Source organism: Hypanus sabinus, chromosome 10 (genome assembly GCF_030144855.1).
Source record: "Hypanus sabinus isolate sHypSab1 chromosome 10, sHypSab1.hap1, whole genome shotgun sequence".
Classification (NCBI taxonomy): Eukaryota; Metazoa; Chordata; class Chondrichthyes; order Myliobatiformes; family Dasyatidae; genus Hypanus; species Hypanus sabinus.
Window position 1 is genome coordinate 15043480 of NC_082715.1, and position 12867 is coordinate 15056346.

The 12867-nt window shown below is 42.1% G+C and overlaps 1 protein-coding gene across 1 annotated transcript in view; it reads left to right on the forward strand.

The window, feature by feature from the left end:
• Positions 1-11517: 11517 nt before the first annotated feature.
• LOC132400467 (histone deacetylase 2-like) overlaps positions 11518-12867 on the forward strand; it is a 74637-nt gene continuing 73287 nt past the window's right edge. Inside the window, exon 1 of the mRNA XM_059981455.1 lies at positions 11518-11590. Coding sequence (XP_059837438.1) covers positions 11536-11590 — 55 coding nt within the window. The 5' untranslated portion in view covers positions 11518-11535. The remainder of the gene's footprint in view (positions 11591-12867) is intronic.

Genomic DNA, 12867 nt, shown 5'->3' on the forward strand with positions numbered 1-12867 from the left:
AGGTTCTTTATGATTCTGCTAGCTCGAGAAATTAGTGGAGAGTGAAGATTGGAAGTTCGGAAGTTAAAGATCGAGGAGAATCGCTTTCTATGGTGAAACGGGGCCGACCTTTGTTTGATCCTTATTTGGAAGGATTTCGTTGACTATCTTCGTGTTAATCCCTAGGTTTAACTAGAAAGGATTGAAGGTAGTGGAGAAGGAAAGGTCAGTGCCTTTAAGCCGTTCTGTTTCGTAAATTCTTCGTGGGAAGTTCGACGTCGGGGATCGAAGCAAGCGACGTAAAAGAGAACCTAAATCGTCCTATAAAATCTCTCCTTTTAAATGGACTGTGAGCATATCGAACTTTTGGCAATACCACTTTTAAGAACTGTTTTTGGAATATCACTTTAAGAACTGTTTTTGGAATATCACTTTAAGAACTGTTTGGGCTGCCGCTCAGCAGCTGTTTCCGGTTACAGTAGTGTTTGTTTACTTTTGGGGGGTTTGTTTTCTGTGTTTAATAAACGTGTTGTTTATTATAAGAAACCCTTGCCCAACTCATATATTTATTGTTGCCTGAATACGTAACAATCTATCTTCACAAATTTATTCTGCAAATGGAACTACCATGAGGACTTTGTTCAAAATAATACAATGAACACCACCTTTGCTCACCCCTGCAGCTTGTACTGTGGGTCTGCTGAACTAGTGTGATTTTCACATCAAGATGCACTTAGAATCTGCCCTATCCATGAAGCAGGAACACTGGGCAGAAATCAGTTCTGCTGTTACATTATTTGTGTGTTTCATCTATTGTTTGAGATGGGAAAATTACATAAAATTATAGAAACGACATGTGACAATTGTCTGAAACACTGTTCACAAGCTTTTATTGTATATAGTTTTGTGGTGATTGTCCATATGTCCAATGATTTACGGAACCTGTGCGGGAGAGTCTTTAAAAGTGAAAAAGCTGTTGTACTGGGGCAGTTCAATCAGTCCATCAGTCCCATTGTGTTTATTTGCCTGTGCATTGCTAGTAAGGCTAATAAACAAAGGAACAGAGGTGTGTGTAATGGTGAAAATAATTTAAAATGTCATAATTTAGTCTAATTTTTTCTGCCTATGGCTATATAAATGACATCTCCATTTCATCTTATTTACAATACCATTTTTCCTGCCTATTTGTACCATCTCCCTGTCAATCTAGTTTAAATCCACTCGAGTAGCACTTGCAAACCTCCCTGTAAAAACTTAGGTTCTCAGGAGAAAGCCATCTTGTTTGTACAGGTTCCATCTGCCCTGGTAAAGAGCCCAGTGATGCATAAATCTGGAGCTCTCCTTCTTGCATCAGTTCCTTTGCTAAGTATTGAATTATATTCTGTATCTACTTCTCATCTCAGCAGTACATGGCATGAATGCTGAGATCATAAGCCTGGAAGTACTGCTGATAGGCTTTAGAGATGAAGGGTCAAGTTCCAACTACATAATAACAGAAGTAAATGTAATATGAATGAAGACTTCTGATGGGAAAAGTTTGGATATGGAGATCATAATTTCCAAGGGCGAAGTAACAGAGCTATATGTAACGGTGAGAAAGATTGTAAAAAATTATAAGTTATTCTAACTTTTCTGCCTGTGGCTATATAAATTATATCTACATTTAATTTTCTGGATAATGAGATTTCCATTCACTGGTAACTATAATTGGTGGCACTTGACAGGATTCCACGACTGAATGTGTTCAACAACTGACTGATGTGATGTTCTTGTGTAATGGCAGTCTCATTAATTTTCATAATGGTGCAAGAAAATAATTAGAGGGACAGCAACAATTCTGCATCACTTCTTTCTCCAGAGAGTTGTGTGTTATTTTAGTTACCTGCATGTGAAGACACAGGCTGAAACACAAGAACTAACAGTTTAAACATCTTAAGTGTCAACCATAGAGATTCCAAATCCTTCAAATGTACATAGTCATGGAAGCTTTCAAACAAAATAATCTCATAGCCAATATTCTATTTCTGTGTAGCAGTTACCTAAAAGCAAAGGAAAACTGCTACGAGACTGTATGGGAGTTGATACTGTATGACGCACTACCAAATAATTAAGTTCCAAGTCGTAAAAAAGATCTTCGATCCTTTATTAGAAAACCAGCAAAGAAGAATGATCTCATAGCAATGAAAACAAAATAAACTAAATTAGCAATATAGTGACATAAGAGTAATTAGCATTCAAATTAGCAAAATTAGGTGAAGATCGTAAACAGAAAACAGCAAAATATCATTCCACGGCTGCCAATCAATAGATTTGATCAATAGAGCTTGACTAAGACAAAGTGTGTGAACGCAACTATACAGACTTTTTTTCTCCCCCGCCCCAACCCATGTGACAAATTATCCATAATAAACGACAACAATACAGACAGACAGAAAAGGGGTCCATGGCTCCTCTACTTTGGATCAGTATTTCCCCTTACTCTATAGTTGAAATTACGGTTCACGGTGCCAATGCAAAGCCGCTTCCAAACTGCAGATATCATTAGGTTTTTTTTTAAATATCTCTGACACATGCAGAAAGAAAGCTAACATAATGAGCTGGTGTTCATGAATTGGTTTACTTGTTAATTCATAAATCTGGTGGTAGAGGGGAAGAGGCTGTTCCTAAAACATAGAGTGTGTGTCTTCCGGCTTCTGTACTTTGTCCATCATGGTAGGCATGTCCTGGTGATGGGGGTCCTAAATGATGGATGGCGACTTTTTGAGGCATCACCTTTTGAAGATGTCCTGTATGCCCATGATGGAGCTGGCTATGTATGCAGCCCTCTGCAGGTTTTTCCAATCCTGTGCAGTGGCCTCTCCTTACCAGATGGTGATGCTGCAAATCGGAATGCTAGATTTGTTTGAATCCAAATTAGTCAGAATCATTTTAATCTTTTGAAAATAAAATCAAAGGCATTCACATTTTGTCTTTATTATCAGAGAGCATCATGGGACTAGAGCATTGCCCTTTGACCTATCCTGATACAGCTTGGGAGGATGTGTACTTCAAAGTCAATGTGGAATGCAGTATCCCAATGCAGTATCCTGTATAAGCAGGGGTTCCAAAAGCTGGCACTGGCATTGATCGAACTAACAACGTAATAGCTTTTCCTTCAGCATAATTTATGAGTTCAATGTGACGTTCTTCTAAGTGTCAATTTGCCCAGCTTATATGAATTGCCTGTATGTATACTGTATATCCATATCGCATACATAAATAAGGTAATTAAGGAAAAACTATTTTATTGTACACATCACAGAGTTCGTGATAAAGTTCTTCTGCGCTGAGAGGAACTTTACTGTCAAGTGAAGGTCCATACATTAATGAGACATAGACAACCTTAACAATTCCTATTAGTTTATTTATCAGATATGTACGACTTGTTTAATGCTGTGAAAAAGCCTTCCCTACCTTTGAACACATCTACAAGGAGGGCTGTCACAGGAAAGTAGCATCCATCATCAAGGAACCCCACTGTACAGGTCTTCCTCTCTTCTCACTGCTCCCTGCCGAAAGAAAGGTTCAAAGGTTCATTTATTATCAAAGTATGTATGCAGTGTACAACCCTGAGTTCTGTCTTCTCCAGATAGTCACTAAACAAAGAAAAACCTTGGAAGTCAGTTCAGAGAGAAACAGTAAACTCACCCCTCCTGCACAAAAAAAAAGAATGGCAACACAATCATCAACCCCCCAAGCCCTCCTCCCCCAAATCAAATGTAACAAGGTACAGGAGCCTCAGGACCCACACCACCAGCTTCAGGAACAGTTCTTACACTTCAACCATCAGGCTCTTGAACCAGAACACTCAACTTTCCTCACCCCAACATTGGACTCACTTTCAAAGACTCTTCATCTCATGTTCTCAATACTCATTGCTTCATTATTATTATTATTATTATTTTGCTTGTTTTATTTCTTTTTGTATTTGCACAGTTTGATGTCTTTTTCACATTGGGTGTTTGTCTTGTTGTATGTGTTTTGTCAAAGATCCATTGTGTTGCTTTTCATTTAATGTGAATGTACTTTGATAATGAATCTATTTATTGTTTTATTGAGATACAGTGCAGAATAGGCCCTTCCGGCCCTGTGAACAGCACTGCTCAGTAACCCCTGATTTAACCACAGCTTAATCACGAGACTATTTACTGTGGGAGGAAACTGGAGCATATGGAGGGAACTTTAATATCTCTGTTTTACCCTTTCAGGGTTCTTTTGAAGAGCCTGACCTGGAGTTATATGCTGACTGCGGTTCTTTGCGGTACTAGGACCCGCTTTCAGGGTTTCACGACTGACCTTTGACATGCTAAGGGCTCGGCCTAAGAGCTCAGCTCGCCTTCAAAGGGCCAAGATCTCATCACTCTGGAAACGGGCGGATCGAAGCTCGGTGTCCGGACAGACCGGTGTGTCGTGGGAGATGGAAGATCTAAGGCTGTGTGCCCAGAGACCCGAGATCTTTGGGCACAGAGTTCAGAAAAGGCGATGCAGTGCACTTTTACATCATATACCAGCAAGTTGTGTGTTATGTCTCCCCTCTCGCTATGAAACGGAGACACTTCTTTCTCCCTTATTAGGGAGGGAGAGAACCTGTAGTATGTCAAATACCGGCTGAACGAGTACGTTGGAGTACTGCAAGTCTGTGTCTTTGCTGTTGCTTTGCTCACGCTTGAGCGCTTGGTGACGGGTGCTGATGCTTGTTTTTGCCGGTGAGGGGAGGGGGGATCGTTGCTTGCTGCCACTTAAGCATGGGAAGCGAGGAAGATGGGGGGGACTTTGGGGTTCTAACATTTAACTCTCTTTCATTCTTTGGGGGGGTCTCCTCTGTTTTTGCGGATGGTTGCGAAGAAAATGCATTTCAGGATGTATATTGTATACCCTTCTCTGACACTAAATGTACCTTTGAAACCTTTGAAATCTCTGCACCCATGCAGTCACAGGGAGAATGTACAAACTCTTTAAAGATTGCGGCAGACTTTGAACTTTGACTGTCCAACCAAATAGCAAGTCATTCAGAATTTTTTCTGCTGATCCCTCTGTGTGTCTGCAAGAGCACTTTAGTGATGATGAAACAGATTTATGACCAGGTGCCTTTGACCTAATGGTCAGGTTATCAACCTGAGTTTTATCTCAGATTTCTCAGCCAGTCGTCTAGCAAGACAACTCAAAGCGGGCATTAATCTGTCCATAGGTTGATTAATGTGCATTTATGAACTCTGTACTTACATCCTTGTGGAGAACTCTGTTATCATCTCAAGAATTTCAAAAACTGACAATAGATTCACATCTAACCATTTCACTGATAGCTGTGAGACAGGCAGAGCAAAGTTTTATGTATTGTAGTTTCCCCATTAGTAACTCTGTAACAACAGTAATGTTTCATGTCATCGTTATCAATGGATTTAATCAAAGGTTCATGACTTTAAATACGTATTTGAGAGAGGAAAATATCAATGTCCAGCCTCTTTATCAGCGTTTATCTTGAAGGCAATCTTATTGTTCTTCATTCCCAACTGCTTCCCCGTGAATCCTCAGATTTTTGACATCCACTCCCATAAATCTATCTTTAACATCAGACATCAAATGCTGTCTTCATATACACTCAGTGGCCACTTTATTAGTACACCTGCTCATTAATGCAGGTATCTAATCAGCCAATCATGTAGCAGTAGCTCAATGTATGAAAGCATGCAGGCATGGTCAAGAAGTTCAGTTGTTATTCAGACCAAATATCAGAATGGGAAATAATGGTGATCTAAGTAACTTTGACTGTGGAATTGGTGTCAGATGGGGTGGTTTGAGGATCTCCGGAACTGCTGACCTCCTGGGATTTTCACGCACAACAGTGTCTAGAGTTTACAGGGGATGGTGCGATAAACAAAAAACACCCAGTGAACAGAAGATCTGTGAGCAGAAACAGCTCGTTAATGAGAGGGACTGACTTGCAGAAGGCAGAGAAGGGGAGTAAAGAAGCCCTATTCAAGATTGCTTTCGGTGATCATTAGGGTTCTGCAGGGGTCAGTGATGGGACCACAACTTTTCACTTTATATTTTAATAATCTGAATGAATGATCCGATGGTGGCGTGCTCAGATATCAAGATAGGCAAGGAACGAGTGGTATAAAAAGCAGGGAATCTCAGAAGGAAGGTTGGGATTGTGGGCAAAGATGTGGCAAATGGAATACGGTGGAGTGAAGTGTGTGATTTTGCACTTTTGCAGGAAGAATAAATGTATGGATTGTTTTGTAATTGGGAGAAAATTCAGAAATGAGAAATGCAAAGGGATTTGGGAGTCCTAGTTTAAGCTTCCTTCAAGATTAATAGACAATAGACAGTAGGTGCAGGAGTAGGCCATTAATTTGCTAGGTTGAGACAGTAGTCATCATCATTATCTGCCATGATATATGACGTGGTCACTCATGTTCTCTTGACCATGATTGTTCTTGGCAAACTTTTCTACAGATGTAGTTTGCCATTGTCTTCTCCTGGGCAGTGTCTTCACAAGACTGCTGATCCCAGCCATGATCAATATTCTTCAGAGATTACCTGGCATCAGTGGTCGCGTAACCAGGAGTTGTAATATACTGTACACCAGCTGCTCATATGACCATCCACTGCCTGTTCCCATGGCTGCCCGTGACACTGCTCGGGGGACTAAGCAGGAGCTACACCTTGCCCAAGGGTAACCTGCAGGCCAGCGGAGGGAAGGAGCACGTTACACCTCCTCTGGTAGAGACATATCACCACCCTGTCACCCCATAATCAGTAGTAAAAAAGGCAAATTCAATGTTAGTATTCATATCAAGAGGACCAGGAGATAATGTTGAGACTTTATAAGCACTAGTGAGGCCTCACTTGGAGTATTGTGAGCAGTTTAGAGTGTCTTATCTTAGAAAGCAGACATCCCACCTCTCCTGGAAGTTCTGGGAGTCTCCCGCATATTGATAGCAGCTCCCTGATGTCCTCAAATTATATACAATATCCTGGAAATCGATTTTTTTGAGAGGGAAAGGGAGAGGAAGAGGAAGAGCAAGAGCAAGAGCAAGAAGGAGCATGCTGATTGGTCTCTCTTCGTGCTAAGTAGACCTATCAGTTTTCTCTGTGGGCGGGCTTTAAAGTCGACCTCAAAAATAATGACAGTGTTGCTCGCTGCACTATTTGCAACAGTGACTTTTCTATTGCCCATGGTAGGTTAAAATGTAAAAAAACATGTTGAGGTGAGTTTAACAGGCGTCATTCATTCACTAGCATAGTTAACGTTACTTAAACTAGCTGGCTAGTTGCTAAGGAGCTATTCTATTGATATCCTACGTGATGCGGCCAAACTTCCCGTAGACTTGCTTAAAGTTGTAACAGAATAAAAAAAAACAACTCCATGGTAATATAATACATACAATATAAGTACATATTTTAATGTCACATTTTAATGCATATACCCAACTTGGTTTACAGATTAGGCAAAATCACTAAACAAAGTATTACATACATCCTTGGAGGTCAATCGGGGGCACGGGGGGGAGCGGATATGGGGTTATGAGGGGCAGGGGTGCTACCTCCCTGAAATGAGTTTTTGCATGGTGGAATGTCTGAGAAAGAATGTGCTGAAACTGGACAGGGTTCAAAGGAGATTCACGAAAATGATTCCAGGCTTGAACAGCCTGTCATATAAAGAGCAGTTGATGGCTCTGGGTCTGTATTCACTGAAATTCAGAACAATGACGGGTGACCTCTTTGAAATCTATTGAAAGGTGAAAGGCCTTGATAGAGTGGATGTGGAGAGGACGTTTCCCATGGTGGGAGAGTCTAAAACAAGACAGTGCATCCTCAGAATAGAGGGGCATCCTTTCAGAACGAAGATGAGAAGGAATTTCTTTAGCCAAAGAGTGGTGCATCTATGGAATACATTGCCACAGGCAGCCGTGGAGGCCATCTGTATGTATATTTAAGGTGAGGGTTGATAGATTCATGATTGGTTGGAGTATGAAGGGATATGGGGAGAAGGCAGGAGATTGGGGATGAGAGGGAAATGGATCAGTCATCATGGAATGGCGGAGTAGACTCAATGGGCCAAATGGCCTGATTCTGTTTCTATGTCTTAGGGTCTTATGGTCTTCTCCTGCTTCTCGTGATAGCACATGCCCTCTAAACTAGGTAGCATCCTAGCAAACCTCTTCTGCACCCTTTTCAAAGCCTCAATATTCTTCCTATAATGGGGTGACCAGAACTGTATGCAATACTGCAGATGTGGCGAAACCAGAGTTTTATGAAGTTGCAATATAACATCTTGACTTTATCAAAAACTCATAAAGCATTCCTTTATGAGGAACTCAAGAAGCGCATCCTAATGCCTTCACCATTGTTTTAGGAGATTTTAACCAGGCCAGTCTGAAAAAATCACTAAGCAATTACCATCAACAGAGGAAACAACACAGTGGACCATAGCTCCACCACCATCAAGAATGCCTACCATGCTATTCCATGCCCTCACTTCAGGAAGTCTGATCACCTGGCTGTATTTCTACTCCCTGAGTACAGGCAGAGACTGAAGACTGCAGCACCAGCAATGAAGACCAAGAAGGTATGGACAAGGGAAGCACAGGAGTGCCTACATGACTGCTTTGAATTGGCGGACTGGACTGTATTCAGGGATTCATCTTCGAACCTGAATAAGTATGCTGTAGTTGTTACCAACTTCATCAAAACCAGTGTGGATGAGTGTGTGCCTACAAAGACTTACTGCACGTTCCCATAACAAAAACCGTAGATGAACCAGGACGTACGTTGCCTGCTGAAGGCTAGATCTGTGGCATTCAAGTCTGGGCACCCACGCCTGTACCGGAAAACCAGGTATGATTTGCAGAGGGCTACTTCAAGGGTGAAGAGACAATTTTGAATGAAGTTGGAGGCAACATTGGATGCATGACAACTCTGGCAGGGCTTACAAGACATTACTTTTTACAAAGTGAAACCCAATAGCATGAATGGCAGTGATGCTCCACTACCAGATGAAATCAACACCTTCAATGCCCATTTTGAAAGGGAGAACACAACTACAGCTGTGAAGATTCCTGCCGCACCTGATGACCCTGTGATCTCTGTCTCAGAGGCCTATGTTAGGCTGTCTTTAAAGCGAGTGAACCCTCGCAAGGCGGAAGGTCCCGATGGAGTACCTGGTAAGGCTCTGAAAAACTGTGCCAACCAGCTGGTGGGAGTATTCAATGACATTTTCAACCTTTCACTATTATGGGCGGAAGTTCCCACTTGCTTCAAAAAGGCAACAATTATACTGGGTGCCTAAGAAGAATAATGTGAGCTGCCTTAATGACTATCGCCCGATAGCCCTCACATCTACAGTGATTAAATGCTTCGAGCGGTTGCTCATGATTAGCCTGAACTTCTGCCTCAGCAAGGACCTGGGCCCATTACAATTTGCCTATCACCACAATAGGTCAACGTCAGATGCAATCTCAATGGCTCTCCACGGGGCTTTAGACCACCTGGACAACACAAACACATATGTCAGGATGCTGTTCATCGACTGTAGCTCAGCATTTAATACCATCATTCCCACAATCCTGATTGAGAAGTTGCAGATCCTGGGCCTTTGTAACTCCCTCTGCAATTCCTAAATGGAAGACCACAATCTGGATGGATTGGTGATAAGATATCCCCTTCGCTGACGATCAACACTGGCACACCTCAGGGGTGTGTGCTTAGGCCACTGCTCTACTCTCTATATACCCATGACTCTGTGGCTAGGCATAACTCAAATACCATCTATAAACTTGCTGCTGATACAACCATTGTTGGTAGAATCTCAGGTGGTGATGAGGTGTACAGGAGTGAGATATGCAAACTAGTGGAGTGGTGTTGCAGCAACAACCTGGCACTCAACATCAGTAAGATGAAAGAGCTGATTGTGGACTTCCGGAAGGGTAAGATGAAGGAACACACACCAATCCTCATAGAGGGATCAGAAGTGGAGAGAGTGAGCAGTTTTAAGTTCCTGGGTGTCAAGATCTCTGAGGATCTAACCTGGTCCCAACATATCAAAGCAGTTATAAAGAAGGCAACACAGCAGCTTTATTAGGAGTTTGAAGAGATTTGGTATGCCAACAAATACACTCAAAAACTCCTACAGATATACTGTGGAGAGCATTCTGACAGGCTGCATCACTGTCTGGTTTGGGCTGGGGGGGGGGGGTGGTGTTACTACACAGGAGTGAAAGAAGCTACAGAAGGTTGTAAATTTAGTCGACTCCATCTCAGGTACTAGCCTACAAAGTACCCAGAACATCTTCAAGGAGCGGTGTCTCAGAAAGGCAGCGTCCATTATTAAGGACCTCCGGCACCCAGGGCATGCCCTTTTCTTACTGTTACCATCAGGTAGGAGGTACAGAAGCCCGAAGGCATACACTCAACAATTCATGAGCAGCTTCTTCCTTTCTGCCATCCGATTCCTAAGTGGACATTGAACTCTTGACACTACCTCACTTTTTTAAATATATAGTATTTCTATTTTTTGCATGATTTTTAATCTATTCAATATACATACACTGTATAAAGTATACTGAATAAGATTTACTTATTTATTAATTATAATTATTATTATTTTATTTTTCTTCTCTATTATGTATTGTATTGAACTGCTGCTGCTGCTAAGTTAACAAATTTCACGTCACATGCCATTGATAATAAACCTGATTCTGATTCCATACATCTTCTTAACCATCTTATTGACCTGTATAGCCATTTTCAAGAAGCTATGAATTTGAAACCCAAGTTCTCTCTGCTCTTGTCCTTCACAGTATACTGTCTCCTACCAAGGTGCAACACCTCACATTTACCTGGGCTAAATTCCATCTGCCATTTCTCTGCCGATATCTGTAAATGATCTATGCCATGTTACCACCTCAGATTGTGTTGGTCGATGATGCAAATGACACACATCCCTTCCAAGTTTCAATGTGCACGTGGTAAATAAAGTTCATTCTTTTTAAGGCATATGACAAATACAACATTGCTTCATAGGAAAACTAATCATTTAAAGCAATTAGTCACTTGCTGAAGAAAAAAATAATCAAGCGGTCAGGCAGCATCTGTGGAACAAGAAGCCGCCAACTTTTCAGGTTTTCGCCAGAACAGGGAAATGTTGGAATAAGACCGGCGTGTCTGATTGGCGGACGGAGATTAGTCACGCCCCTGCGCGTCTGATTGACGGACTGAGAATTAGTCACGCCCCTGCGCAATTGATTGACGGGTCGAGGAGCGGTGGGGACTCTTCCAATTGCAAGTAATGAGGGGAGGACAGTTTGAACTTTCGCACTCGCCTACTGCTCCCTGCTCAACAACGCAGAGGCGGTCCTCGTGATTGTACTTGTAAGATCAACAGAGAGTTTCTTTTTGCCTGAAGATGATGCCAGTACGCGTAGGGTCGGGGGTTGCTGTCGGTCTCTCCCAGCTGATTCCCCTCGCCCCCACGTGGCGTCGTCGGTGGCCGGGACCTCTGGCGCTGCTGTCATGGCGCTCGCTGCGGGGGCTGGCGGCAGGAGGAAAGTTTGCTATTACTACGACGGTAAGATGCGGCCGCTGGGGGCTGGGGGCAAGGAAGGGGGCGCAGCCGTCGCCGGTGCTTTGGGGCCGGCTGGCTGCAGCCGTTCGGCCCACCCGCGTGGAAAGTAGAGCTGACGGCGCCGGGCTGAGCCGGTGCCGGGATGTGAAGCATGGGGTTCCGGAGGAGGGGACTGAATGGGGCAAGCAGCGGCCTCCGGGGCAGGTAGCATGGTCCGGGTCGGGTCCCGGTCCCGGTCCCATTGTGTTGGAATGGATGATGGTAGGTGAAGAGGACAGAGATTCCCAGCCACTTTTGCACAATGGACCGGTGCCATTAGACAAGGGGTCCATGGACCCCAGGTTGCTAGGGAAATCTCCCACATTTGGCACTGCCAATGACGATCATAAATTTGTACTTTCTATTCACCGATTGATTCTGTTCGGTGGGTTTTCTTCGTTTTAATGATTTTCACGTTCTTGAAAAATCTTCTTTTACAACTCGTATTCAGAAGTTACTCCTGAACTTAATAAATATGTTTTGTCTGTGAGCTTTATGGTACTGCTTCTCACCAAGGCAAATTGCAGAGACACCGATTTATTGAATGTAATGAATCAAAAGTAGAGACTTATGTAAACATATTTTGAAAGTTATATTACTTGGTATTCTTAGTTGTTAAAAATATGTTACTTGATCTCCTATATTGTTTCTGTGGATGTATATTAGGTTTCACGAGGAAACAATCAAATATTTACATTAATAGTATAGATTTAAAATTGTACTGGTAATTAATCACCATGTGCATGCAGTGGTCACTTAATTAGGTACAGCTGTATAACTGATTGTTAATGTTAATAATTAAAATAAATTTATTATCCAAGTCAAAGTATATATATGTCACTTTATACTACCCTGAGATTCATTTTCTTGTGGCATACTCATTAAATCCAATAACCATAATGTAACAAGTAAAACACCACACCAATAGGGTGGACAACCAGTGTGCAAATACAAAAAGAAGAAAAATACTTGTTAAGGACTAGATGGGATAGAGTTTGTCAAATGTGTTCAAGAAAATTTTCTAAATCGGTGTGTAGAAGTCCAATGAGAGAGAGTGTAATACTTGATCTCCTATTAGGGATTGAGAGAGCAGGTGACAGAAGTTTGCGCAGGGAAATACCTTGCATCTAGTGATCATAATACCATTAGTTTCAAGGTAATTATGGAAGAGGATCTGTCTGATCCTTGGGTTGAGGTTCTGAATTGGAGAAAAGCCAATTTTGATGGTATCAGAAAGGATC